Here is a 26,692-nt window from a genome sequence, read left to right as displayed (position 1 = left end):
CATTTGATTTAATTCAGCTCTGTTTTCCTAACATACATTTTACTTGTTATCCAGTTTCTTTATTTGTACTTTAAACAATACTTAGAAGTTTATAATGTGTATAAACATTGTTCATTCAAGAGATAATGTATGTGTTCCTTGCCTTTAAGCACTAATGTTCTGTTCTTATTTGATTAGGAATTCTTTCTGTCCGTATTTGGTTAGGAAATGAGTGGTGGTTCTACCTTTCTCATATTATCCCAGGCTGCTTGGGAACTCGTCATTTGAACTCTGATGGATAGTTGTCTCCTTGACAATCACATACATTGTACCATATCTCCTTTTTTTTCTATCCATCAGTTTAAGTTTAGCTGTTGATAACAAATGTAATAGTTTTGTTTTACTAAAGATGGTCAAAGATGAAACATTAAAATTAGAATGTTCCCAAACTTTTGCATAAGCAAGTTTTCTTTGGATTTTATTTATTATTCTTTGGATCATTTCATGAATTCTAAATACAATTACAAGTGAATTATAAGTTATTTTCAATTTACAAACTGTTACATAGTTCCAGTAAGCTACAAACAATGTCAAACAAATCAAATTTAGCTTATCGTAAATCAGGTAAAAAAACTTACACATGCATGAAAACTGGACTGCTCAGCAGTTCAAGGAGAATTTATAAAAAATAAATATAACTATTTCAAAAAGTCTGCCTAAATTTGTGTTAAAACAACTATATATAGAAATATTTGCAAAGTTCAGTACAGATTATGTAGAATCATGAGCAAACATTACTTAAAAGGAACATACATTCTTTTGTGACAACCCCTGAATACGAAAACCTGTTGAACAATGATCAAAGCACACCAAAATCAAATAGATTCTGGGAAGGAAACTACTTCATCATTGAACAGTGATCTTCAAATGTCTTGTGCATGTGGTCTTGTGGATATTCAGACACGAAGAGGAACTTCAACACCTGATACTATTAACATTAATGCTATGATGGATATGTTTGCTAGCTTTACACAATCCGTGATCAAAATGTGACAGATCTGCAGCAGGCTGTAACCCATTAGGCACACAGAAGACCAAGATAGTTGGAAAACAGGAACGAGTACAATTTGGAGCAGTGGTACCAGGCAAGAAATCACATTGATGCACATATTCTGCCAGCCACAAATCGAACACTCAATTCCACCATATCCAGCAAAAAATTCAGTAAAAGAGTTAATGCAGATTCCTAAACAGAAGTATTATTGAGGGTAAGGATATACATCTAGCTGCATAATGGTCCTAGTTTTGAAGCACCACAAAAGCATACAGCCATAGTTGTTGGGGTTGATCTTGTGCTCAATGTACCCAGATCGTTGTGATGATTACCATATGAATACTCTCTGCCAAAAGCAGCGGGGAAAAGAGTCAAAGTTGACGAGCTCACGCGACCCCGATTTTTTATCCTTAGTAGTGGACTGTCAACACCTGCAAGTTGTGCAACTATATCGATCATGCCACTCAATTTTGTTCATTACAATCCCCCAATCAAGACCAATCTGTTTGAAAAGTGTCTGAAAATGTTTCAAACAGATCCCTTGATAAGCAAGGTCGTTAAAAAATATATGTGGAAAAGAGAGAAGTATTCACTAATTTCAATGATATGAAGGACTGTTTAGAAGTACATGTACTTTATTACATGCATGTTCGAAATCTAAGTCATCTGTCCATACAGCGATGTCATGTACAATACAAAGAGAGATGATAATACTTTTAAGATGTTTTCGTCAACCCTGTAAATGTTGACAAACTACAAGAGTTTTTGGCTGGTCCGAGGATTCAGCTCGTGATTTGTTTAATATCAGTTATTTGTTTTGCATGATTTCCCCTTTAAACATACAAGTTACCCGAATAATGTGACTGTCATATTCCTGTCAAACAAGTGAGATGTTTAGCTAGCTATAAAACCAGGTTTAATCCAATATTTTCTACGTAAGGAAATGCCTGTACCAAGTTAGGAATATGACAGTTGATTTCCATTCGTTTGATGTGTTTAAGCTTTTGATTTTGCAATTTGATAAGGGACTTTCCGTTTTGAATTTTTCTTTGGAGTTCGGTATTTTTGTTATTTTACTTTTTATTCCATTGCTCTTCGATGGCTACCTGGAGAATAGGAGAGTCAATCACAGGGAGAAGCTTGCATTATTTTGGTTATTTAAACAAATATGGTGCTGTATCTTTTCCATACTATTTATGATTATTTTATTTTCAGTCAATGCATAGTGAAATATCAATATTTTACAAAAAAACCAACAAATGTTATAAATAGGATGATCTTATATATACAATAAAAAAAAAGGGAAAACTTAATTACATCGAATAAAAGACGAATGATACGCAAATAACTCTACATATTAATATGCATGTGTCTGACCACAAAAAAAAAAATTTTACATTTCAGGTTTAGGAAGTTAGCTATCACATACACCATATTTTGCATATTTGTGTGTGCACAAACATGAATTAACCCATAATATATCTGCTTGCAATGCAGCGAATCACACATAATGTTTGTTATTTAAACATAATTTGCCATTGTTGACAACAAATACATAAAATTGAGAATGGAAATGGGGAATGTGTCAAAGAAACAACAACCCGACCATAGAGCAGACAACAGCCGAAGGCCACCAATGGGTCTTCAATGCAGCGAGAAACTCCCGCACCCGGAGGCGTCCTTCAGGTGGCCCCTAAACAAATATGCATACTAGTTCAGTGATAATGGACACCATACTAAACTCCAAATTATACACAAGAAACTAAAATTAAAAATGATACAAGACTAACAAAGGCCAGAGGCTCCTGACTTGGGACAGGCGCAAAAATGCGGCGGGGTTAAACATGTTTTTTGAGATCTCAACCCTCCCCTATACCTCTAGCCAATGTAGAAAAAACAAACGTACAACAGTACACACAGTAAAACTCAGTTTAAGAGAAATCCGAGTCCGATGTCAGAATAGGAAACAAAAGAAAATAAACAAAATGACAATAATACATAAATAACAACAGACTACTAGCAGTTACTGACATGCCAGCTCCAGACCTCAATTAAACTGATGGAAAGATTACGTCTTCATCATATGAATATCAGGCACAATCCCTCCTGTTAGGGGTTTAGTATTATACCATCATAAAATATATGAGAAGAACATAACCCGTGTCATGCCAACAACTGGTTTTAGAATAAATATGTTTAATTCCGATGCAAAGACCCTATAAGTGAATCAATATTAAAGCCAAAATATGCAATCTTTAATGACCTGACAACAGTATCGTAACTATATCCCTTCTTAATAAGTCTGTTTAAAGGTTTTGTTAGCTTTTGAGGTGAATACTGACATTTTTGTGCTTTGTAAAGAATATTACCATAAAAGATTGGATGTGAAATACCCGAACGTATATTAAGATGTCTGCATGTTGAGTTATATTTACGAATGATGTCCTTATACCGATGATAAAATTTAGTAAATGTTTTGACTAGTTTATGATATCGAAAACCCTGGTGTAATAATTTTTCAGTAATACATAAACTTAATTTCTCTCGCTAAAATCTAATACGTTGTTACATACACGGGCGAATCGTACAAGTTGAGATATATAAACACCATAAGATGGTGACAAGGGAACGTCACCATCTAAAAATGGATAATTAACGATAGGAAATGAAAAATCATCTCTTTTATCATAAATTTTTGTATTAAGCTTCCCGTTAATGATATAGATATCAAGATCGAGGAAAGGACAGTGGTCATTGTTAGTATTAGCTTATATACAACTTGATAAGAATCATAACTGTAAGGACGACCTGGTTATTTATGGAAATTTCATGTCATTTAAGATCAAACGGTGACGGAAATTTCACAGTTGTCTTGTTTCCGGTATTTGTAAAAGTATGCAACAATAGCGAAGATCACAAAGTCAATTAACATTAAAATTCCCAGTAGGAAGAAAAGGTATTCTGTCTTTCCATCATTTATTTCATCTGGAAACCAAGAATCTGAAAAAAATACGTTGATTATATCACACGATGACTAACCCAAAACGTTATGGAAGAAGAAACATTTTTGAATACCGATGTTACATATCACCATTTGTAAGTAGAAAAGCATTCAACGCATAACAATATGAAAAAAAAAAGAAAAAAAAACAACAACGTGGGAATGATTTAATTAGAATTCTGATTAAAATTCAAAGTAGATGATCTTATACACCTTCCTAGTACCTTTTGATTGTATATGGTATCAATCCTAAGCTGAGACGGCCTTTGCGAGAAACAGGAAAACTTTACTTTAATCTCCATCGTTTACATAATTTTAGAGAACTGAAAACAGATGAAGTTTTACTGTTGTTTATTTATACTTGAGTATATAGGAGCCAACATGTAGTTTAACATTCATAATTTAGGACTTTATCGATGACATTTGATCTTGATTTTACAGAATTTGCACAATACCACTTTTTAATGACCCAGCATAAAAACAAATATGCTTTCGAAAGGTATATGGTATATGATGGTAGCACTGATTTGGATAGAAGTTCAAAAGGTAAAAAAAAAACAAGTTATTTACCAACGCAGAAAGAATGAAAAGAGCTTGTTTGCGCTGAATGAAATTCTCATTTACTATTCAGTTTTGTTTTATTTAATTTTAGTCTTTAAGTGGTACTGTTTTTTTTACATTTTAAGTCCGTAAATCACTACTATAGGTACAATCAGCTTGTAAATACTCAATACTTTCAAAAAGTATAAATGAATTTTGAGTACTTTATCAACAAGCAACATATACAAAAGGATTCATAAATGATTTCGTGCAGAAATCACAACATCATGATAGCACTTTTAAACATGACAATATAATCAATTCAGTCTGAATGTTTAGTATTACAATTTGCATGGAAAGCCTGCTTCCAAATTACAAATAAGAAACAGTGGGAATGCTCAACACGTACATATATATAGTTTAGATGTTTCCCATCCAGTTTTTAATTGCTAAAACAAAACAAAAACAAACAAAAAATTAAAAAGACAAAATGCACGAAACATCAAATTGATGCAATGGATAATAATCTACAACAATGATCTATTTATAACGTAAGAAATTGATTACCTTAGTAGTATTTGGCGAAACCCTTTCGGAATTTTGGTCCTCAATGCCCTTCAACTTCGTACTTTATTTGGCCTTTCAACGTTTTGATTCAAGCGTCACTGATGAGTCATTTTAAGACGAAACGCGCGTCTAGCGTACAAATATACAGTATTTCAGAGGCTTTAGGTGTTATGACTTATCGAAAATTAGGCGAACAACGGACTGCTCCTTAAAGTGAATATTGAAGTAAAATATATGAAAGAATTTTATATAACGTTTTAAAAATTATTCCCTCAGAGATCTGGTAAACACTGAATAAAAATAAGGTGTTTTGAAAACAAAACGACCATTGCTAGATTCACTTTTCGCATAATTACAGTCCTTAATTTTAACTCTATGATTAAATTTTCACCTAGCATAGATTTACCTGGTGGCTGGGATCCTGTCACGGCATCTACAATTACTAAAATGAGTTCAGCTACATAACTACCAATTCCACTAGTTGCTAAGAATAATCCCATACAAACTCCCTGCATAAACACTGGTGCTTGAGAATAAGCGAATTCCAACCCTGTTAATTCATATTAACTGGTTGCTTTATAAATTCAAAGTGTATTCAAAATGTTACACGATTATTACAGTTTCAAGGTCGTACGATTGCTACACTATAGAAATATAGACCTCGTTGTTATTAAGCAAACATAGTAATCTCAAGATATGCACAGAGAACAAGGGCAAACATTAAGAGGGCGATGAAAAATGATCTCCGAGTGTCATTATGCAACAATAAGCCAAAAATGGTCAAAGCCGTAAGTAACTCACAAAATTATGAAATTGAAAGAAGGGTAATGTAGGTGCAATACCTATAAAAAAACCCGTCACTCCGTTTTCTAGTTAGATTTGCGAATAGAAACACAAAAATAAATACACTTACAGTGTAGTGTAGAATATAGGCCCTATATGTCAATCTGGAACAAATTGTTCTGTTAAAGGTGATATTTCAGACATACAACTATATCATTCTTCGTGTCACTCAATAAACCACTTTTCAGAGTGAATGTTTGTATTTAATTAATTCCATTGAACTTCAGATTGAGGATATTACCGAAACAAGAAGGTCCTCCTCATATCTCGATCTTTTCCTTGGTTTTGACACAGATATGAACTAGAATCTGTGAAAATAACACTTTACGAAATATATGCGTCCGAAGCGCTTTTCTGGGTTTATCTTCATCAGAAACTGTCAAAGCCTAATATATAAAAGCCAAGGATGTATAAGAACCGAAACAGCAGGTGAAAAGATATATGATTAAAATCAAACCTAAATATAATAGCCAAATCCATCTAAGGTCAACTTTGCCTGAGGGAGTTGAAATCTAATTTTTTAAATGTCTTGTTTTTTTATTGTTTGGTTTATAAACCACCTCTGTATTTATAAAAGCCATTAATACAAGTAAATCATTACTCGACAACGAACAATGGGATTATGTAGGTTTACAACAAACGATTTTAGTTCTTAAATAACAAAATATATATAATAGTTATTTGAAAACTAGAACTAGATATATACATTTTACATTAAAAATGGGCGGAAATGTTTAACGTTATAGGGTTTTGTGATTTAGCAGAAAGTAATATTTTGGAACAATGCTGACATAAAAGGCGCAGTAAACATGTCATTTTTAGAACATGATTGTAGTATATTAATATTTTTCAATTACAAGTGAAATATTTTTTTTTTTTTTTTTTTTTTTTTTACAGTAAACTATTTTTCCAATTAAGAGTATTTACAAAATGAGTATTTGTATACTATTAATATAATTACCTGATATACTTGTAAACACTTCACTAGCACCTATCAGAGTAAACTGTGGTATCTGTGCAAGCACTGATATAGATGACGCATTAAATGTTTTACCAGCAAGTTTTTGGCCTATTATACTTATATCCTTCTTTCGGTAGATTTCCAGAATACCCGCCACAAATACTGACATTGCAGCGAAGATCATTCCAATTCCTCAAAAATGTGCAATATATATATATATATAAACAGATTCACAATATGCACTACAAGATAAACTTTGTTCGATAGTTTCTGTCGTCAGTTTTATTTGACAAGGTCTTGATTATGTTTTCCATACATGATTTATATACACAGTCAGAAAGCATTCTTCAATTTCAAATTTTTCTTGCAAATTTTTTTTCTGAGTTTGAACTTTGCGATTACACTGTTTTATAAATCTAACATCTTCTTTAGCAAAGATATTACTGTGTCGGGTGTTATTATTAACTGATTTTAATTATGTTTGATAATTTTGCTTCATGTCTTCGAAAAACATTAAAACTGTCAGAATATCCTAATGTAGTAGCACTTTCCGTTAAATGAGACATGACCAACAGCTTTACTCTAAAAACATTTGTTTGTGCATTAAACAAAGATGTTGGTTTGAATCAAATTTATTTTGATTACCGGGTTTGTACTTACATCAGCCACATGTGGAGCAGGATCTGTTTACCCCTCCGGAGCACCTAAGATCATCCACAGTTTTTGATGCGGTTTCTTTTTGCACAGTCTTCCGTTTTCTATGTTGGTTTTTAATGTACTGTTTGTCTTTTCGTCGTTTTTTGATTTTTACCATTGCATGGTCAGTTTGTTTTCGAATTATGAGTCTGAATATCCCTTAAATATCTTTTGCCGTCATTGAGTCAATTATCTTTTTTGTTAATGCTGATGATCACAAAAAAATGTATATAATGGAAATGTTTCCGGACTATGTGACCAGACTATATCATCCTATACATTTATCAATAAAACTGATATAATTCTGAAAGGAGTAAAGTTTACTGCTTGCACAATTCCTTCCCCCTAAATTAGCTTTAATTTATAAACCTTCTTTCTTCTCAAAATTAGCATGCTAAGATCTGAGTTTTGAATTATGCATCTATTATAGGAAAGTAGTAAAACATGGTTATAATAAATAATCACATAAAAAGATCATTAATCAAATTTACCCATTCTCTGTAAATGTGAAGGTGATTTGTTGATCTTTGCCAAAAATGGATACACAACCGTTTGCATTATTGGTATCAAAATTATAATAATGATCGTGTCAAATATGTTTAGCACTGCTACGGGTACATTGCCGGATCCTAATTTGATGTCCATTCTTTCACTTTGCAAGAAAAATGTTGTACCCATCTAAAATAGATATGAACAAACTTAACTGCAGATGACAATAAAAAGACTGTAAGTTAAATTCTTACTATTTACTATAGAATTATTAATAATTCTACACAGTATATTCTTTAACTTTTAACATAAGAAGATAAACGATAACATTAACTGTTGTAAATAATGATTGTATCTTCAAACGCAAAGCTATTGTCTTCTTGAGCGATTGAAATGTTACATCGATAATTTTGTGTATGATACGAAAAATTCAGTTAAGAATGATAAATATTTGAAAGAGAGAGAGAGAGAGAGGGGTAAATAAAAGCAACTGTTACAGTACTTTTTGCACCAGGTAACACTATAATTTGATACATATATATGTGTCAATAGCAGCAACATTTCTAACCTACTAAACAATCTGATTGTGGATGACTTTATTTGAGATTAAAATTCATTCTGATATCTGATTATTATGCTGTTGGAACACAGGACAAAATTTGACTAGGAGTTTGGTCAATATGCGCTTTTCTTTCAAGCTATGCGGTTATATGGTTATTTTTCAGGTTCTTTGTCGATGTCGTAAACTTTGAATATACATATGTGTAATTAATTACTCATTTTGAACCTCAGACAACTTCTTATACCGCCCAATTTTTAGGGTAACCTTTAGATTCAATTTGCTGTAATTTAGCAAATCTCGAGAAGCCCTTTGTTATATGGTTTCTCAAAATGTAAAATCGCCAGTTTTACACGAAAGGCGGAAAAATTCAGCTCCAGTAATACTCATTTCTGTAATGAATTATACCTGTGAATAAACTGCCCAGTACATAATAACCAATAGAAATACTGGTAGAATACGTAGGACTGCTATTACACCGTTTACCATCTCATTACTGTACGGGCCACCTTCATCTTCCCTTGCAGCGTTGAAACCCTTACATTTGGTAGCACAACAAACACCAATGGTATCCTGGAGAACACTGCCTAAAATGACATGCATAAGGATATTTGGTAATGACGAAGAACATTACCCATATACAACATGTACATTTAATGTTTGTAAATGACTTAAAATATGTATCCCTAAATACGACATGGCTTATGAATATTTATTCTAGATGAAGAACATTGCATATTTACAACATGTATTATTAATTGTTTTTTCTTTCTTTTATTGAGAACGTCGCTCTCTTTTGCCTCAATGCAACACGCACAATGATTGTTTACCAAGAAGAACACTACTGTATCACAACGTGCTTAATGAATGAGCCTGCATCTCTTATATTTTGTAACCGATGACTTTTTCTTGATAGGTTCTATGAAAAACGTACGGATTGTTCATACAAAATAAATTAAAAATGCAAATGGAAGTGTGAATTGGCAATATGATTGGATGTCGTTTAACCCATATACTTTTACTGTCGACACAACGATATAGTTGCACAATCCTGCTTATAAATGGTGAAATGTGCAAAGATAAAGTTGGGTTGATGTAGAGGTGCAACTTATTGCTATAAAATATAGAAATGAGTGATCTAAAGGTATATTGCATGACGAATCATACTATGGACCAAGAACTTCTTACCCTCTAGGAGCAGCTGATATCACTCAGTTTTTTGGTTGCTCAAATATTAGTTTTATGTTTGGTGTCTTCGATTTATGTTTTATTGACTCAACTGTATCTACTAAACCTTTTTTTTTATTGTTTGCAACGACTGGGTAGGCAACCAGGGCCGCTGTGTAAATGCTCTTTTGTTCCGACTTTGGAAAGTTCCGGGCGGAAAGAACTAACTAGCCGAAAAGTTCCAACGGAACTTATTAACTAGTTACTTTGTTCTTCCTCTGGTTTAAAAGTTCCACCGGAACAAAGTGACTAGTTGAAAAGTTCCAACGGAACATATCAACTAGTTAGAAAGTTCCTTTTTGCCAAATTAGTCAAAACCGGAACAAACAAACTAGCCCAAAAGTTCCAACGGAACTTATCAACCAGGCAGAAAGTTCCATTTGGAGAATTGATGCAAAGTAAAAGCGCACCATATTATATTTGAATCTTTCAAAGGGAAACCAAGATACTGATTACAAAAGCCAAAAGGAACTTATCAACTAGCCACAAAGTTCCTCTTTGGAAAATAAGTCAAAACCGGAACTAACAAACTAGCCCAAAAATTCCAACGGAACTCATCAACCAGTCACAAAGTTCCATTTGGAGAATTGATGCAAAGAACCACATGAGGAGGGGGATATTCTTCCCTCTCTTGAGGGTACTATGAATACTAAATTTGCATGATAATGCAACTTATTCCGTTTTATGTGAGCTATGAAATACAACTTAAATTTTGCATATTTGTCCCCAAAGAAACCCCTTTCAGTGCGTTGGGTATTCTTGTAAATTAATGATTTGCTCTTATATATACTGATACTCATTCTTCCCCCTCTTTCTACAAAAAGGACGAAATATGGTATATTCGGAACGATGTAACTAGTAGTTCTGTTCCGCCAGAACTATTCAACTAGCTACATTGTTCCGGGACTTTTCAACTAGCTACTTTTTTCCGGAACTTTTCGACTGCACTCGGAATAAAACAACTAGTTGGAAAGTTCCATCGGAACGAAATAACTGGTTGAAAAGTTCCGCCGGAACAAAGTAACTGACGGAACATAGTGGCTGTTACAGCTGAATATACCATTCGTCAGGTAACCAGTGCTTTAGCTATCGCATGAATTGACTGTTACATTTTGTTTTTAATTTCCCAGTTATTAATTATTAATTATGTAATTTTACTAAAACATAGGTTGCGACTCTCTCAGGTGAAAGATACCAAAGGGATATTCAAACGCGAATATAAGTTGAAAACAAACTGACAACATCATGGCAAAAAAGAGAAAAAAAAAACAAACCGAAAAACAATCAAAAGACAAATAACAGTATACAAACACAATAAAGAAAACTAAAGACTGAGCAACACGAACCCCACCAAAAACCGGGGTTGATCGCGACATTGACCTAAGACCGAATTTTTTGGGGTATTTGTATGTAAAGGAAGCTATAGTTGAAGTGATCCGTTCGAAAGATTCACGGACACCATCCCGAGTTGGTTGACCGTTATGGAATATCTGTCACAGGTGACCACAGATGTATTCCAATTGTCGTAACCACAATCCCGTCTCTTTGTATTCAAAAACACGTGTTGTAGCCAGGGAAATTGATATCATATTTTTTTGGGAAGGAAACACGTGAAGTTCAATTTACACGTTCAAAGAAATATACACTAGAGAAAACAATACTGCTGTTACCTTTTGCAGGTGAAGAAATATACTTTGACTTATTCAGGACGAAAACAACCAGTGCTATTATCATGCTAATTAATGGTATAAGAAAACCAACATCGAATCCAACATCCTGTTGTACAGCTGCTACTCCAGAGTAGGCAATTATAGCACCTACATTTATAAACCAATAAAACCTATAACATATAATGAAATATAAAAAATCAAAAATACATCTAGTCTTACTTAATAATTTAATGATAGTTTGATATTGTAAAATTCTTTGTGCTTTATATTTGATGGATTTATGATTAAGTTATGGTCTTTCTGTATTGAAATTCTCTTTTCCATTTTGCATTGAACATTGCGTAACATTTTTTTTTCGTCCAGTAATGTTCATGACTTTGTTGAATGAAATCAGTATAGAAGTACAGCAAAATTTATAAGAAAATAAGAATTCATATCAGCAAAGTAAGCAGAATGAGCTATCTTTTTAGAAACATCATTTGTTCCAACGGTATTATTCATCAATGTTTTTACTTGAAGATATATATTCTTGCTGTAAAGTAGAGGCAAATACCGATGTTAAAATCTCATAAATTCAGTAAGAAGATACCAATCAGGGTAAAAATGGAGGTAATGAACGAGACTTGGTGCTTCAAAAAGTAAGCCTCTACTGTTATGAATGAATCATCCGCCATGAAAGTCCATCCCTAGTCAAAATGTCAGAATAGGGAAAAGGAGACAATTGATTAACTGACGAATCTGACAAATATTCTGGTAAAAAAAGATGTAAGAATGCTAAAACATATTGCTAGTGAGATGAGACACCGACACATCGTAGTGGACAACCAATTTGTGATGGTGGTCGTAAGGCTTGTGTAGTGTTGTTTTCAGTCGTTCTTCTTTATATCCCTGTTGAAGCAGTGTTTGTGTGAGGAGCACGTCACTGTTAGTTAGGTCATTATAATGTAAATATTCACGAGCATAACGTGTTAATTGAGATTATAAACACAATATAACAAGTACTGCTGAGAAATGAAATGTTGACAATGGCTAATCTGAATCATCACGTTTGTCATAGATTTTAGTTTGAAGTCGTCAATCTGTGTCAATAGAAAGGAAAAGATCGAGACATAAAGCAGACCGTCTAGTTTCGCTAGTATCAACAATCGCAAGTTCATTGCAATATGTCAGATATTAATATAATATATTTATCTTTTTCTAGTGAAGTGTTTGTGTTCTCTGTACCAGTGATTACTCAATTCGTAGAGATAACACGGAAAGTTTTCAGAAGTTACACAATTTGTTTAAAATACTGTTGTGCGGGGCTTACTGGACGACTTATTTTGTCATTCTATGAAGTCGATCCATATAAAGTTTAATAGATAACAAACTTCCTCAAAGACAAAAAAATATATTGTGCAAAGTACATAATTTTTATAACCTATATTATTGATGTCATGTCATTCATAAACCCTCGTTTCATCTAGTTATTGCTTCTAAAATATGCCAGTGTTCTTGATATTAAGAATACAACCGTAAGATGAAGGTCTGATTCATATCTTGAACTTTTCTTGAAATTTGAAAGGATGGGAGACTTCAAACTAGGATCTGTAACAAACTTGGCGATTTCAAACTTACAATATTAACTTTTAGTTTCTCAGTAGTAAGAGTTTCTCCGCCTCATCACTAGCCAAGTAGTCAGCACTTCTGTGTTAACATGAGTTATCATTGATATGGTCATAACTATAAATCAACGGTTTACAAAACTTTGAAAACTTTTCGAAATACTAAGGATTTTCAACCCTAGGAATAGATAATCTTAGCTGTATTTGGTAAAACCTTTCGTAATTATGGGTCCTCAATGGTCTTCAACTACGTACTTTATTTGGCTTTTTTTTTAACTTTTGTGATTCGAAGGTCACTGATAAGTCTTCTGAAGACAAAACGCGTGTGTGGCGTACAAAATTTAATCCTGGTATCTTTTTTGAGTTTATTTAAATGTCTGGAGTGATACATTACGCGGGTGTGTCTCACTAATCACAAGAGAGTGTTTTCGAGCTCTTACATCTTAGGACACCAGAAAAGTCGTCTAATAAGTAATTTACCAATTGTGTCCTATTCCCTATCGTAACTATTTTGATCGAGTATGGCGGAGATGCATGCATTCGAGAGATGCATTAACTGTCGACACACCTGGTCTTGTGTCAGTTTTAGGTTCATGCAATTGCCTCAGTTTTTCTTTCTTGATATGTATCTTTAAAATCGGTTTTAACGCATTTAAAAATTGATAAACTATTAATGCTTCTTTTCAAAGTGTTAATACACCTATATTAAATCAGAAAACATACCAATAGTTCTATTATTTTTTGTATCTCTAAAGGCAAATCTTGCATAGTTTTTGTTAAGTTTATTCTCAGCTTGCGAAGACGTTTGTTATAATTTGACATCTGGTATAAATACTTCGGTTTATGGTTTAGGAATGCCTATTAACTTCCAGATGTTTGAAAACAATACTGCAGTGTACCACTAATTCTACGATTTGGCTTATAATTAGACATTAGATAGTAAAATATATCAATTTACCAATTAAAGAAAGACTGCACAGCTTGTGGTCCCAGATTTTCAACCTGTTGAGCACCAAATGGTCCAACATTAGACTTTATACCTCCAGTCCCTATAGCAATTAGGACAAGCGATGTCAAGAAAAATCCTCTTCTTGTTTCCTGTTATATGAATAGTTTTGTGTTAACCGTGTAGGCTAGTCAGCTTTTTAACATGTCTAGTTGATGGATATTTTAAAATGCCCCATTAAGTCTTTGATGGGCAAAACGGGATTTGTTTTCTCGACCAATATGCTGATTTATACGATAAGCGTATTTATTTTGTTATTCTAGTGAAATACTTTACTGATGATGAAAACATTACTACCGGTATTTTCATATTTATAATAATATAGTGTGTAGGTGTAACACCACTAATTCGGCCCGGCCAGAAAGCACATACCAGAAAGTAGTACATATTTAACACAAAATAGTTCCTACGCATGAGTGTAACTTTCAAAATATGTAGAATATTTAGGTATTGTTGATATCAAATGAAAGCTGAATAACTGGTGATCATTGTAGAACACTTTTTGACTTATAATTTTGAATATTAAAAAAACTGCACCAAATTTTATAACGAGGGTACTTTTTGCCTGTATGTCAGATCTGAAGTACCTGTTTTGGTACATCCGAAGTTCCGGGAACCAGTTCTTTCTTATATGCCATTAAAGGTATGTTGATTTTTCCAGTACAAGACACCATAAAGTGTTGCTTTGACATGCAATGATTGTCACTTTATTTGAACTTGAAACAAAAGAGCTGTGTCTGCTTGAAATTGAGGAATTTAACATAGAAAGCAATGGGGCCATGACTTAGTGGTGTACTTCCTTACCACAACTTCCTGGAATGACCTGATTAACTCCCCTTTAAATTTGTGTAATAATCTTACCACAACTTCCTGGAATTACTTGATTAACTCCCCTTTAAATCTATGTAATAATCTTACGGTGTAACACCACTAATTCGGCCCAGCCAGAAAGCACATACCAGAAAGTAGTACATATTTAACACAAAATAGTTCCTACGCATGAGTGTAACTTTCAAAATTTGTAGAATATTTAGGTATTGTTGATATCAAATGAAAGCTGAATGACTGGTGATCATTGTAGAACACTTTTTGACTTATAATTTTGAATATTAAAAAAACTGCACCAAATTTTATAACGAGGGTACTTTTTGCCTGTATGTCAGATCTGAAGTACCTGTTTTGGTACATCCGAAGTTCCGGGAACCAGTTCTTTCTTATATGCCATTAAAGGTATGTTGATTTTTCCAGTACAAGACACCATAAAGTGTTGCTTTGACATGCAATGATTGTCACTTTATTTGAACTTGAAACAAAAGAGCTGTGTCTGCTTGAAATTGAGGAATTTAACATAGAAAGCAATGGGGCCATGAATTAGTGGTGTACTTCCTGTAAACGAAAACATGCTATTTGGAACGCCACAGCTGTCTTATGTGGAACTCTGATATTACTTTATGTTGTTTTATTATTACTTGATGATATTTTGTCTTTACTTAATATGGTTTTGACATTACGTAATGATGTTTTGATATATCTAAATATGGAATATTCATTACTTAATGATATTTCGATATTACACGATATGGTTTCGTATTGACTTGATATAGTTTTGTCATTACTCAATATGGTTTTGTCATTACTCGATGTGGTTTCACCATTATTTAATGTGGTTGTGTCATTAGTCAATGTGGTTTTAACATTACTAAATGTGAATGTGACTTGACGTTATGTAGTTGTTTGAGTGAGTTGTTTCATTACATGATGTGGTTTTGTTATTTTGTAATGATGATTTGCCTATTCTTTATATGGTTTTAACATTACGTAATGATGTTTCAAAATTTGACGATTTTACACTACATGATGTGTTTGTTTCATTATTTGATGTGGTCCTGTCATTCTTTGATGGGGTTGTCCCATTACTTGATGAGGTAAAATCACGTGACTAGTTCGGAAAAACCTGTTCTATTTTTAGATAGATTTACATGTTGTATGTGCCTTGGATGAGTGTGGCCATCCATCGAATTAGAGTTCAAATTAAAGTTCGGGTTACTGTTTGAGTTAAACTTTGAGTTAGTCTTCGATTTCGAATTCAAGTCATTATTAAAATTAAAGTTTTAGTTAGCATTGAGTTTCGAGTTGGACTTCGAGTTTGAGTCACATTTAAAGGTAGAGTTCTAGTTTCAACATTAAATTTGAGTCACTTTTTGAGGTAGAGTTTGAGTAAGATTCGAATTTTAAGTCTCATTTAGATTAATTAAGATTTTGAGTTGAAATTCGAGCTATCTTATATGAGTTCGTAATTAAATTTTCTATCGCGGAACAAGGACTTTTGCTCGGGCTTCCAAAAAGAGGGCTCCGGGGTATGCGTACAAAAGATAAACAATGTTACAGTATACAAAACGCAACATAGAAGTTGAAATAAAGTTAGATGTGGTGTGATTGACAATGAGACAACTATCCACCAGAGTTTAAATGCAGTGGATGTAAGAAATCATATATAGGCAACCGTACAGCCTTCAACACACCGTATAGTCAGCTACAAAAGGCCACCATGCACCATGTGAAAAAATTCAAACGAAAAAACAAACGGTCTTATTCATAAATAAACAATCTACAAAAAAACATGACACACATTTATGCAACGACAACAATTGAACTTCATGCTCCTGACTTGGGGCAGGTACATAAAGAAAGTGCACGTGGCGGCGTTTTACATGTATGTGAGCGCTAAATCCTAACCTTACATCGGACTGTTACAGTTGTGTAACAGCACAACACGAGAAAAAAAAATGTAAACTAGACAAAGTGATGCCCCCGCACTCAACTCATTTAACCGCTTATACCCCAAAAATGACAAAAAAAAAGTTTAATTATCTCCCAAAAGAGCAAAAGATAATAAAAAAAAAACCCTGACCACATGCACACCTTCAATATATGTACAAACAGACAGTAAAGAGAAAACTTCCTAGGATTCAAACTGTAGGAGGAGTTATGCGGACGGACGGACGGACGGACAGGGGTAAAACAATATACCCCCCAACTTTCAGTTGCGGTGGCATACAAAACAGTTTCATTTGGCTGATTCAATAGATCGGTATGACTGGGTAATATAAATCCATCGGGGTGATCTCGGATGCTCCAGAAAGGCACCCGTCGTGTTATTCGAGAAAGTACAAACCCAGTGATTTGGTTTTATTTGGTAGCTTACATTCAAGAAAAAGATGACGGTATTATGGTTACGACCACTGGAACATGTCCGTCGTCACATGTGAAAGAGATATTCCAAAAAGTTTATTTTTCAATTAGTGCGAGATAGATCAGGGAATTCAATTGATTACAAATAAAAGATTGATATTCGTATAAGTTCAAATGATCATTTACGCTAATAAAAATTCGGAGAATTCTTATTTTATAGTATTGCTGCTTTGTCGCTTAGTCCGAGCCCCCCTCCCCCCGTTTCCCTGTAACTTTAGTGTGAGTTGATTTGAAGTGTTTCATTTGTTAACAATAAAGTTCAAGTCTTTTAATTTGTGTCGAGCCTGCGACATCAATGTAGCGGCAGTGAGACACAACAAACCTATATTTCGTCGTCGATAGTGGCGTCGGCGTCTCCATCTCCATTTTTTTATTTCTATTGAGTTTAACCTTTCATTATACATGTTACTAAACATGTATGCCATCATAATTTTGTACTTTTAGAATATCATACTGTATTTGTTTACCTCGACTATTGTATCTGTATTTATATTGTATGTTTCTCTGTAAACTTGTATTTAGTTTTAAGAGAATAAAGTATCTATCTATCTATCTATCTATAGATCGTTAGGTTTCTAGTTTTTTACATTTTTCATTTCGGGACCTTTTATAGCTTACTATAGGGTATGGGTTTTGCTCATTGTTGAAAACCATACAGTTTTGTTTTAGTTAAATAAAACCGAATTAAACTGTTTTGACATGATAAATTTGTAAACCTCCATGAAGTGTTTTAAAACTTGTATAGGAGTTATTCCTCAATTTCAAGAAAAAGCATCTACAGAAAAACATTTTTTTTTTCATTTTTTTTACCGATAAATGTATAGATAAATGTACAGCCGATCAACATGACGCTTTTACACTTACCAGCAGCAATATCAGGCGAGACACAGGGTTCCGTGGAATATTTTACAAATTTATTACAAAAATACTGCTTCCGTTTGAGAACTTAGGATAAAAACAACAGGACCAAGTGGTTTGGGGATATCCCAATTATGTCCGAAATACTGTAAACTTTTTAATACTTTTTTCTTATTATTGTCTGCCGTTCCCCTTTTTCATACCAAATAACTCTGAACAACAACTCGAACTTTAACTCGACGGATAGCGATACCCATCCAAAGCACATTAAACAAACGATATATTGAAATCTGTTTAAAAATAGAACATATTTTTTCCGAATTGGTCACGTGGTTTTACCTCATCAAGTAATGGGATAACCACATCAAAGAATGGCAGAACCACATCAAAGAATGAAAGGACCACATCAAATAATGAAACAAACACACCATGTAGTGTAAAATCGTCAAATTTTGAAACATCATTACGTAATGTTAAAACCATATAAAGAATAGGCAAATCATCATTACGAAATAACAAAACCACATCATGTAATGAAACAACTACATAACGTTAAGTCACATTCACATCAAGTAATGTTAAAACCACATTGACTAATGACACAACCACATTAAATAATGGTGAAACCACATCGAGTAATGACAAAACCATATTGAGTAATGACAAAACTATATCAAGTCAATACGAAACCATATCGTGTAATATCGAAATATCATTAAGTAATGACTATTCCATATTGAGTTATATCAAAACATCATTACGTAATGTCAAAACCATATTAAGTAAAGACAAAATATCATCAAGTAATAATAAAACAACATAAAGTAATATCAGAGTTCCACATAAGACAGCTGTGGCGTTCCATAATTTCACCACTTGTATTATTGAATGTGACTCACTACTGTAACAACAGCCCATGAAAAGGCCGTGAAATGTCTGTGAAATATCACAGGGCCGTGAAAACCCCGTGAAAATACCCAATGACTTTTGTAAAAAAAATATTTCTAAAGGCAGTGAAAAATATTTGATGTTAGAAAAAGGCCGTGAAATTTCAATATCCCGTGAAAAGGCCGTGATAACTTGTCCTTTCATGCTTAATAAAAAATATCACGGCCTTTTCACTGGTTGTTGAAACCAGTGGAAAGGCCGTGATATTTTTTCATGTCAATTTTTTCTTATCCTAATTCAGATTTAAAACATCCCATGTGATTATTGTAATATGGTCTAATTAATTCCACTCACATTTTTCTAAATATCCTCAAGGATTTGTATAGTCTCACTATACAAATCCATGATATCCTATAAACTTTTCATTATAATTATATATGTCTGTTTAAATATTATTATATGCAATACTACTGTACAGGACTGACTTTTAGATGGAACCATTCATTGTTATAATTAATGACTTTGTGCCAATAAATATTTTGTATTTAAAGAAAAGTATGTTGCTTCTCGTCTGTACATTATTATAAACAATGTAAACATTAATTTTAATTGGAACCGAAACATGTAAAAACGAGAACTTCCCGGAATATCAGACCGTATCCGGATTCGTGTTTCTTTTAGATTAATTGTAACATTTCCGCACTTAGGTTAACCCGAATAATTCAGTCGTTATAGGTGGCACGGTAGTATTTCCTGGCCCATAAGGGATAATGATAGCCTTTTTAGGATTTTCACCACTTTCTAGCACTGCGAAAAATTCTACATACACAGTTAACTGAAGTACTTTCATTATACTAATCAGAAATAAATTTGAATATGTATCATGACCGTTTACTTTTTTTGCTATTTTTAAAAACCTAAGGCCACTAGTGCTTTTAGGTCTTTTATCATGCAGTGAATACAAAATTTAAAAAAATTCTCAAAAATTCATTTTCACCTGTATGTAAAATTATTTCATATTTTTCTACACCTGATTCATCCGCCAGTTTGGGAAAGTATGTTCAGTTGATACTGTATTTTTAGTCCAATCACACTGTTCAGATACATTGACCTAAGTAGGGTACACAAAAGAGCAACCTAAATTCTGGAATGCAAATACTACCGTGCTACCTATATTCCACTTCTCTACGATGGCGAGTGGGAGAGTCGATCACGGGGAGGGACTGAATTATTCGGGTTACACTTAGGTTGGAAATTTGAAAGACGCCGAAGAGGGTGGTAAAGGGGGGGTGCTTGCACGGAAAAAACGTGAAATAAGACATAATTTCACGTTGAACGTGAAATAATTTCTGTCATGAACGTTGCACGAAAAATAAAGACTGTTGTGAACCTTTTGTGACTGAGTCACTGTCTTCTTGTATATATAAACTCTCGGTTTTACTTGTTATTCCCGATTTAGTATACACATTTATGATGTAAATGTTTTACGGCTTTTAAAAAAGTATTTCTTGACGATCCCTGCCAAGTATTTGAATTTTATTTGAAAAATAACGAGCACGCAAAATAAGCATTTGAAAATCACGATGCACGTAAAATTAAATAAGCAGAACACGTTGAACAAGGCACCTGTCTTGCACGACTGAACGTTAAATAAAAAAGTAAAAACACGTTGAACGTGAAATAAAAAACGGCGATCACGTTGCACGAAAATAACCCTTTACCACCCTCGCCGAAGGTCGACTAATATTAACTTTATAGATGCAAGACGAGTGACAGCAAGTTTGAGGTAAGTTAAGTTATTAATATTTTATTCTTTTATGCATCATATCACCAAAATGTTGATGACGTTTGTGAGCATTTCCTGGAATCCATTGAACTGATTTTGACTGAATTTGCAGAAACCGCGCAAACATGCATGTGATATATTCACTTAAATTTGAGTCTGTTGAACTTGATTCCTTTAATCATTTCGTTTAATGTTTTCTAAGACTTACCGGATCCTTTAAATACGATTACGGTTTTGTTTTGTTTATGTATTTGGGGAAAAAAGGGGGGGTCCTTTTTCCCCACACTGGCCACATAAAAAAAAATGACATTTATGTACAGTACACTACGTAGACATAGACATAGACATATATAATTGGAAATGATTATAATAGCAATAAGTATCTCTGAAATGGAGTTCACTCTGATAATCAGAGGCGTAACCCCCTTTGAATGTGTCGGGAGCTATTTAAGTATTTTCTGACTTGGCTGTCGGGACACAGAGTTCAAAAGGGATTAATCAGGGGCGTAGCAGGGAAAGTATTTAATATTTGTCATACATATTATTACTTCAAAGAAACATTTAAATTTAATAGTCTGTCTTAAAAGTGTCTTTAGTCTTTAAAAAAATCTAAAAAAAATAAATAATACAAAACAATAAGTTAACAATACAGAACTTCGTTAACTAATGATGCCATATATACTGGATAGGGGGCAGATTTTCTGGAAAATGGTATGAAAATATGGGAAAACCTATGCATGTTTCCAAGTGGCTGTTCTGTTTCAATGATGTTTTTTAGTATTTTTCATACCATTTTCACCTCCAGTATGAAAATCTGCCCCTATTCAATATGGGGTCATTAACCGTGAAGTCCTGTATTGCATGGAATAATATTGTAGCTGTTTTAAGTACATGTATGTACATAAATGCCAAAAATTAATTTGAATATATAAATAGTTTTTTTATATACATGTATAATATATGTAATGTTTCTTTATTTATTCTAGGAATGAAGAGCAAAAGGATGTAGCAGTCTTTATATAAAATAGTTCAGGAATCCAGTTGGAAAGAAGAGCTTTTCAGTTAAAAGTATTTCCTGGGAATTAACAGGAACTTCTATAAATGTTTTTCTGGAATAGTTATTCAAAGGGGCAGTGAAGTGAAGGATTACATTAGACTAATATTGCTGAAGTGGTAAAATCAGACCCAAGAGATGTACAAAATTTCTACAATACATGTTACAGCTGACTTTAGCTACTTAATCACATTGACATTTGTGTGCTTTTATGTTTTCTTTACATAATTACTACAGTTCTATTAAAATTAATATTTTTATTCTTTGTCACAATTATTACTAAAAAAAATACAGCATTTTAATATGGTTTTTCATAGTCTCACTTGCATTGTACTTAAATAAGTTGTCTGTAGATGTTTACACTAGGTTTTCAGGCATTTCACTTCACTTGATTGAAACAGCATTTAAATGTTTTGTTAAATTATGGCCTGAAAAATACATTTAACATTTTACTGGAGTTTTCACAATCAGTGAATGGCTGTTTATCACAGTAGTACATGTACATTTCACGGTCTTTTCACAATGGGCACATAATTTATCACGACTATTTCACGGTGTCTATTTTTGTTTTCACAGGGTTTCTACGGTCTCTTTACCCAAGTTTTCAGTTGGCACCTTTTCACGGCCTTTTCACGACAAATAAAGGCATGTACTGTACTATATCTACATTTCACGGTCTTTTCACAAGGGGCACATAATGCATTATCACGACTTTTTCACGGTGTACTTTTTTTTTTCACAGGGTTTCTACGGTCTTTTCACCCAAGTTTTCAGGTGGCACCTCTTCACGGCCTTTTCACAAACTTTTCACAGCCTTTTCACGACAGTCATTCCACGGCATTGTCACGGATAAGTTTCACGGCCCACCGTAAATTAACCGTGACAAACACTGTAAAAATCACCAGCATTTTTACGGACATTTTCACGGCCAATCTACGGGGCATTGTTTCAGTAGTGACTGATGATGAATTTTCTATACATTTTTCCAACTAGTGGAATCATTTGCTATTCACTTTGAAGGGAAACTCGTTTACAATACATTGGCCTAGTATTTGGTCAACTTACGGTAGATATTTCGTTATGAGGTCCAAACCAAGTCTTGTAGTCAACAGCCGATGCTGGTAGTAAAAATAACCCTATATAACAGACATCGATAACAAAATAAATAATTTGGGATACTGATTGATAATTTAAGGTATTGAGGTATTACTAGTCTTATATACCAACAACAATTGAAATTTCTATCCGTAACAGGTTCCATTTGTGCACTCGTACTATACGACTTCTTCCTGAACTCACATGAAACAAAATTTATACACAACACAAAAAGACAAGAAGAAAAATTTCTCTCTCTGATATATCAATGCTGTCCTTTCATTATATCCGTCAGTGCTTATATATCCTTGATATCCAGATTAACTTCAGAAATTAAAGCGACAAGAAGCTAACGTAAAGTCTAAGATCTAAAACAGAGGTGGATGATACCAAAGGAATAGTCAAACACATAAATCGAAAACGAGCTGATAATGCCATGGCAAAAAACAAAAACAGCAAAAAAGACAAACAGCAGTCTACAAAACACAATTGTAATGGATATTAAAGCAAATCGACACTGAATACACCAGTTTGTGACAAACGCCATGGTGTGGGGTTTCCTATCTTTCACTTCTCATTCTTGATTTTACCATAACCTTTGGGGATTTACGAAATGTTTGACCTTGCTTTTATGGTATGAGGACTTCACAAATAATTCATGAATCTTAGAGTTTTGGTGGCCATGGTTTAGTGTTGCTTAATCTTTTGTTAACTATGTCGTTTTTTGAAACTTTTTGTTTATTTTTCGTCTTTTTCCTCGATCGCCATGGTGTTGTCATTATTATTCGACTAATAGTTTGTGGTTACCCCTTCTCCCTCTCCTTAAACATAATTTTAGTTCAGTAATCGACAAAACAAATTATTCTTTGATGGATCCCATATGCTTTATCTTTTGTTTTGACATGTTTATATATAAAATAAAATTTATTAGTAGAAGGCTTTGAAAAAGGTAGAAAGCGAGGCTATTCGGAGAATATCTATCCTGTTTCGATCCGAGTACAAATACAATTTATATTTTGTCACAATGTGTGGTTGTTCTCTTTAAATTGTAACTCTTAAAACTTCTATGTGGAACGACGTAATAAATTCCCAGAACATTAATTATTTCAAAAAGCCATAGATAAACTCTGCGGACACATATTATCATCGTCACCAACAAAGCCTTGAATACGGTCATGGACTGTATAAAACCAACGTTAATATGGTAAATGTTTTTTTGACACAGTTGTAGTTTAGAAGTGTTTATGTTACTTGTATCGACCCCTCCTCCTGGTTGATATGATTAATAATATCATGATAAAGGACGTATTCCTTATAATAGAAGAAAATCATGAAGTGGAGATATCACTATGAAATTTAATTTACTTGTAAATCAAGAATCGTTCTATTTCACTTTCATTGTCTACTGCATCAATTTGAAAGGAAGGACCGAAGCATGTAAACTCGACAAAGAAACGCGTAACTTCTAGAACGTTCGGAGAGTTTACGATCTTGCTTCGAAAGTTTTAATGTAATTATACGCAAACATCCTTTTAGGGTTTCGATTTTGGGGACTTTTGGAACTTTTCCTTTAACATAGTTGTCGCCTAAATAGAAAAGTTGTGAATAATTTAACAGAAACTTACAAAGATCTGACCTCAATACCAAATTCCATAAATATACAAAAATCATTCAAATATAATGTTTTTTATTCTATATTTTTTTTATAAATCGGTAGAATATCATAAGGTATACAACAGAAAGTGTGTTTATAATCAGAACAGGATATGCAAATACGGTTTATAGGAGGTCTAAATTGAAAACGATAGATTTTTTTTTATACTTTCCTTAAATGTATTTTATATCCTGCTATATTCACAAATATGATAAAAGTATGGATCAGGAGATTCACGAACACTTTCATGTAACATCATAATATTCACACTTACCAATGACGTAAATTAGTCCACATCCTAATATGGTGTTATACTTTCCTACAAAAGCGTCCGCCAAATATCCTCCGAAGATTGGTACAATAAACACCGAACCTGAAAAATTAGTAACATGTATTACAACAAATCCAAATGAAGTGGAACCAATCAAAAGATCCTTGACATTTTTTTAATAAGCAATATATTAGACATGATTATAGTGAACAAGGACCGTCTATACTCGTACATGACCTCTAGTACTAAAATAAAGTTTATTCCAAATGTCCACACCCAGAAGAGTAGTTAAACAGACAATTTATGTGTATCTTATATTAATCATTATGTTCAAAGATTATCAATATTCACCAAATGTTAGCCTTCAACATCTTCAAGAAAGGATCACGCCACAATTTCAAAATCGCTTTATAAGACTGAGTATCTGGATTTGGAGGTGTCTTTATTTTGGTATGCTTTATATTTTAGGAGGATTGTTCGCTAACCTTTATATTTAAGCGCTCCATCATTGTCTATTCTTTATGTTATCGGTCCATTTTTCCCTTTTCTTTATTTGTTTATCATATATTCTCTAATTTTTGACCGTTATTCTCTATCCGGTAAACCTTATCCAGACTCTCATTTATATAATCAAATTTTTTCAGCATTCACAACTCTCTAAAAATTATACCTTAAGTTTACTTCATGAAAATCATTTATATCCCGAATTATATATGTAACACATCCTTAACTGCCAATTTTGAACCAATGTTAAAACATGACCTTTTGGTAGTCACGTACAACTAACACTCTGGTTTTTTGAAAATCTTATTAAGCATAATTTTTATAATCATTTAGCACATCTACCCTAATGTTGTAATAGAGTTCAAAAACAAGCTCAAAATGGCCAATAGATATTTCTAATTTAGCAAAGGTTTCATTCAATGTAACATGTGTAAATTGTTTCAGTAGTTTCAAAAGCATCATTTTTGTCAGTGAAGGATAACTCTTTCATATGCTTTAAATGTGATTTGTTGAATTTGTGGTGTGACACCCTGAAAAGATGAAAAAAAAACCTGCCATTTTAAAGTAATTTTCATAGTCTAATAGCGGAAATTAGCTAAAGTGTAAGTCTTATTGATCAAAACACACCAATATTTATAAATGTGCAATAGGTGGACCTAAAAATAAATTTTGGTTAGGCATCTATTTATTTGATTTTTTAATTATCCTAAAACTATCTGGAAAATACTAAATCAGACTAACCCGAAAATATTAAACTGATCCTTGCTGCACCAGTCGAAGAAATATCAAGAGTAGATGTACAATACAATATCAAATTGGCTACCACACTGTAATACGTCAAACGTTCACATAATTCGGTCATCAAAATACATCCAACTATGAACAGCTTTTTCCTTGTAAAACGAGGTCTTCCCTCGAATGTACCGTATCCAGCTGAGTTAGGGTTTGCTTCAGCATTAACTTCACTACCTGCCAACAGCGGTTTGCTGGCATTATTTTCTACTGTGGATGTCATAATACCCTTTAGTGATGTGTTGTCTTTCTATCAGCATAAGATGGAGCGAATTTTCCAATTTAATAGCATGAGGATGTTGTACTGAATATTGTTATCACATGCTGAAATGGATGATTTAA

General features: G+C 33.2%; 1 protein-coding gene across 1 annotated transcript; it reads right to left on the bottom strand.

Annotated features, from left to right (window-relative positions):
* Window positions 1-95: 95 nt before the first annotated feature.
* LOC127709209 (solute carrier family 15 member 4-like) lies at window positions 96-26,692 on the bottom strand. The gene is made up of 10 exons (XM_052214610.1): window positions 26,300-26,692; window positions 25,058-25,156; window positions 23,100-23,170; window positions 14,149-14,288; window positions 11,587-11,756; window positions 9,098-9,276; window positions 8,133-8,319; window positions 6,946-7,137; window positions 5,548-5,691; window positions 96-4,033 (listed from the first exon to the last, which is right to left on the bottom strand). Exons 1-10 carry the CDS (start codon window positions 26,571-26,573, stop codon window positions 3,876-3,878), a joined length of 1,614 nt encoding a protein of 537 aa, XP_052070570.1. The 5' UTR covers window positions 26,574-26,692; the 3' UTR covers window positions 96-3,875.

The sequence above is a fragment of the Mytilus californianus genome, unplaced genomic scaffold (assembly GCF_021869535.1).
Source record: "Mytilus californianus isolate M0D057914Y unplaced genomic scaffold, xbMytCali1.0.p SCAF_7, whole genome shotgun sequence".
Lineage (NCBI taxonomy): Eukaryota > Metazoa > Mollusca > Bivalvia > Mytilida > Mytilidae > Mytilus > Mytilus californianus.
Note: the sequence above shows the minus strand (reverse complement) of the source record. Positions and strands in the feature narration are given on the sequence as shown.

What these genes read in the sequence shown, in the direction of transcription:
- LOC127709209 (XM_052214610.1), bottom strand. Translation starts at nt 26,573, where the DNA reads ATGACATCCACAGTAGAAAATAATGCCAGCAAACCGCTGTTGGCAGGT. An exon ending in GATCAGTTTAATATTTTCGG is followed by an intron (nt 25,157 to 26,299) that starts GTTAGTCTGATT and finishes CTAATTTTTCAG; the next exon opens with GTTCGGTGTTTATTGTACCA. An exon ending in AGTGTTTACAAGTATATCAG is followed by an intron (nt 5,692 to 6,945) that starts GTAATTATATTA and finishes ATGAATTAACAG; the next exon opens with GGTTGGAATTCGCTTATTCT.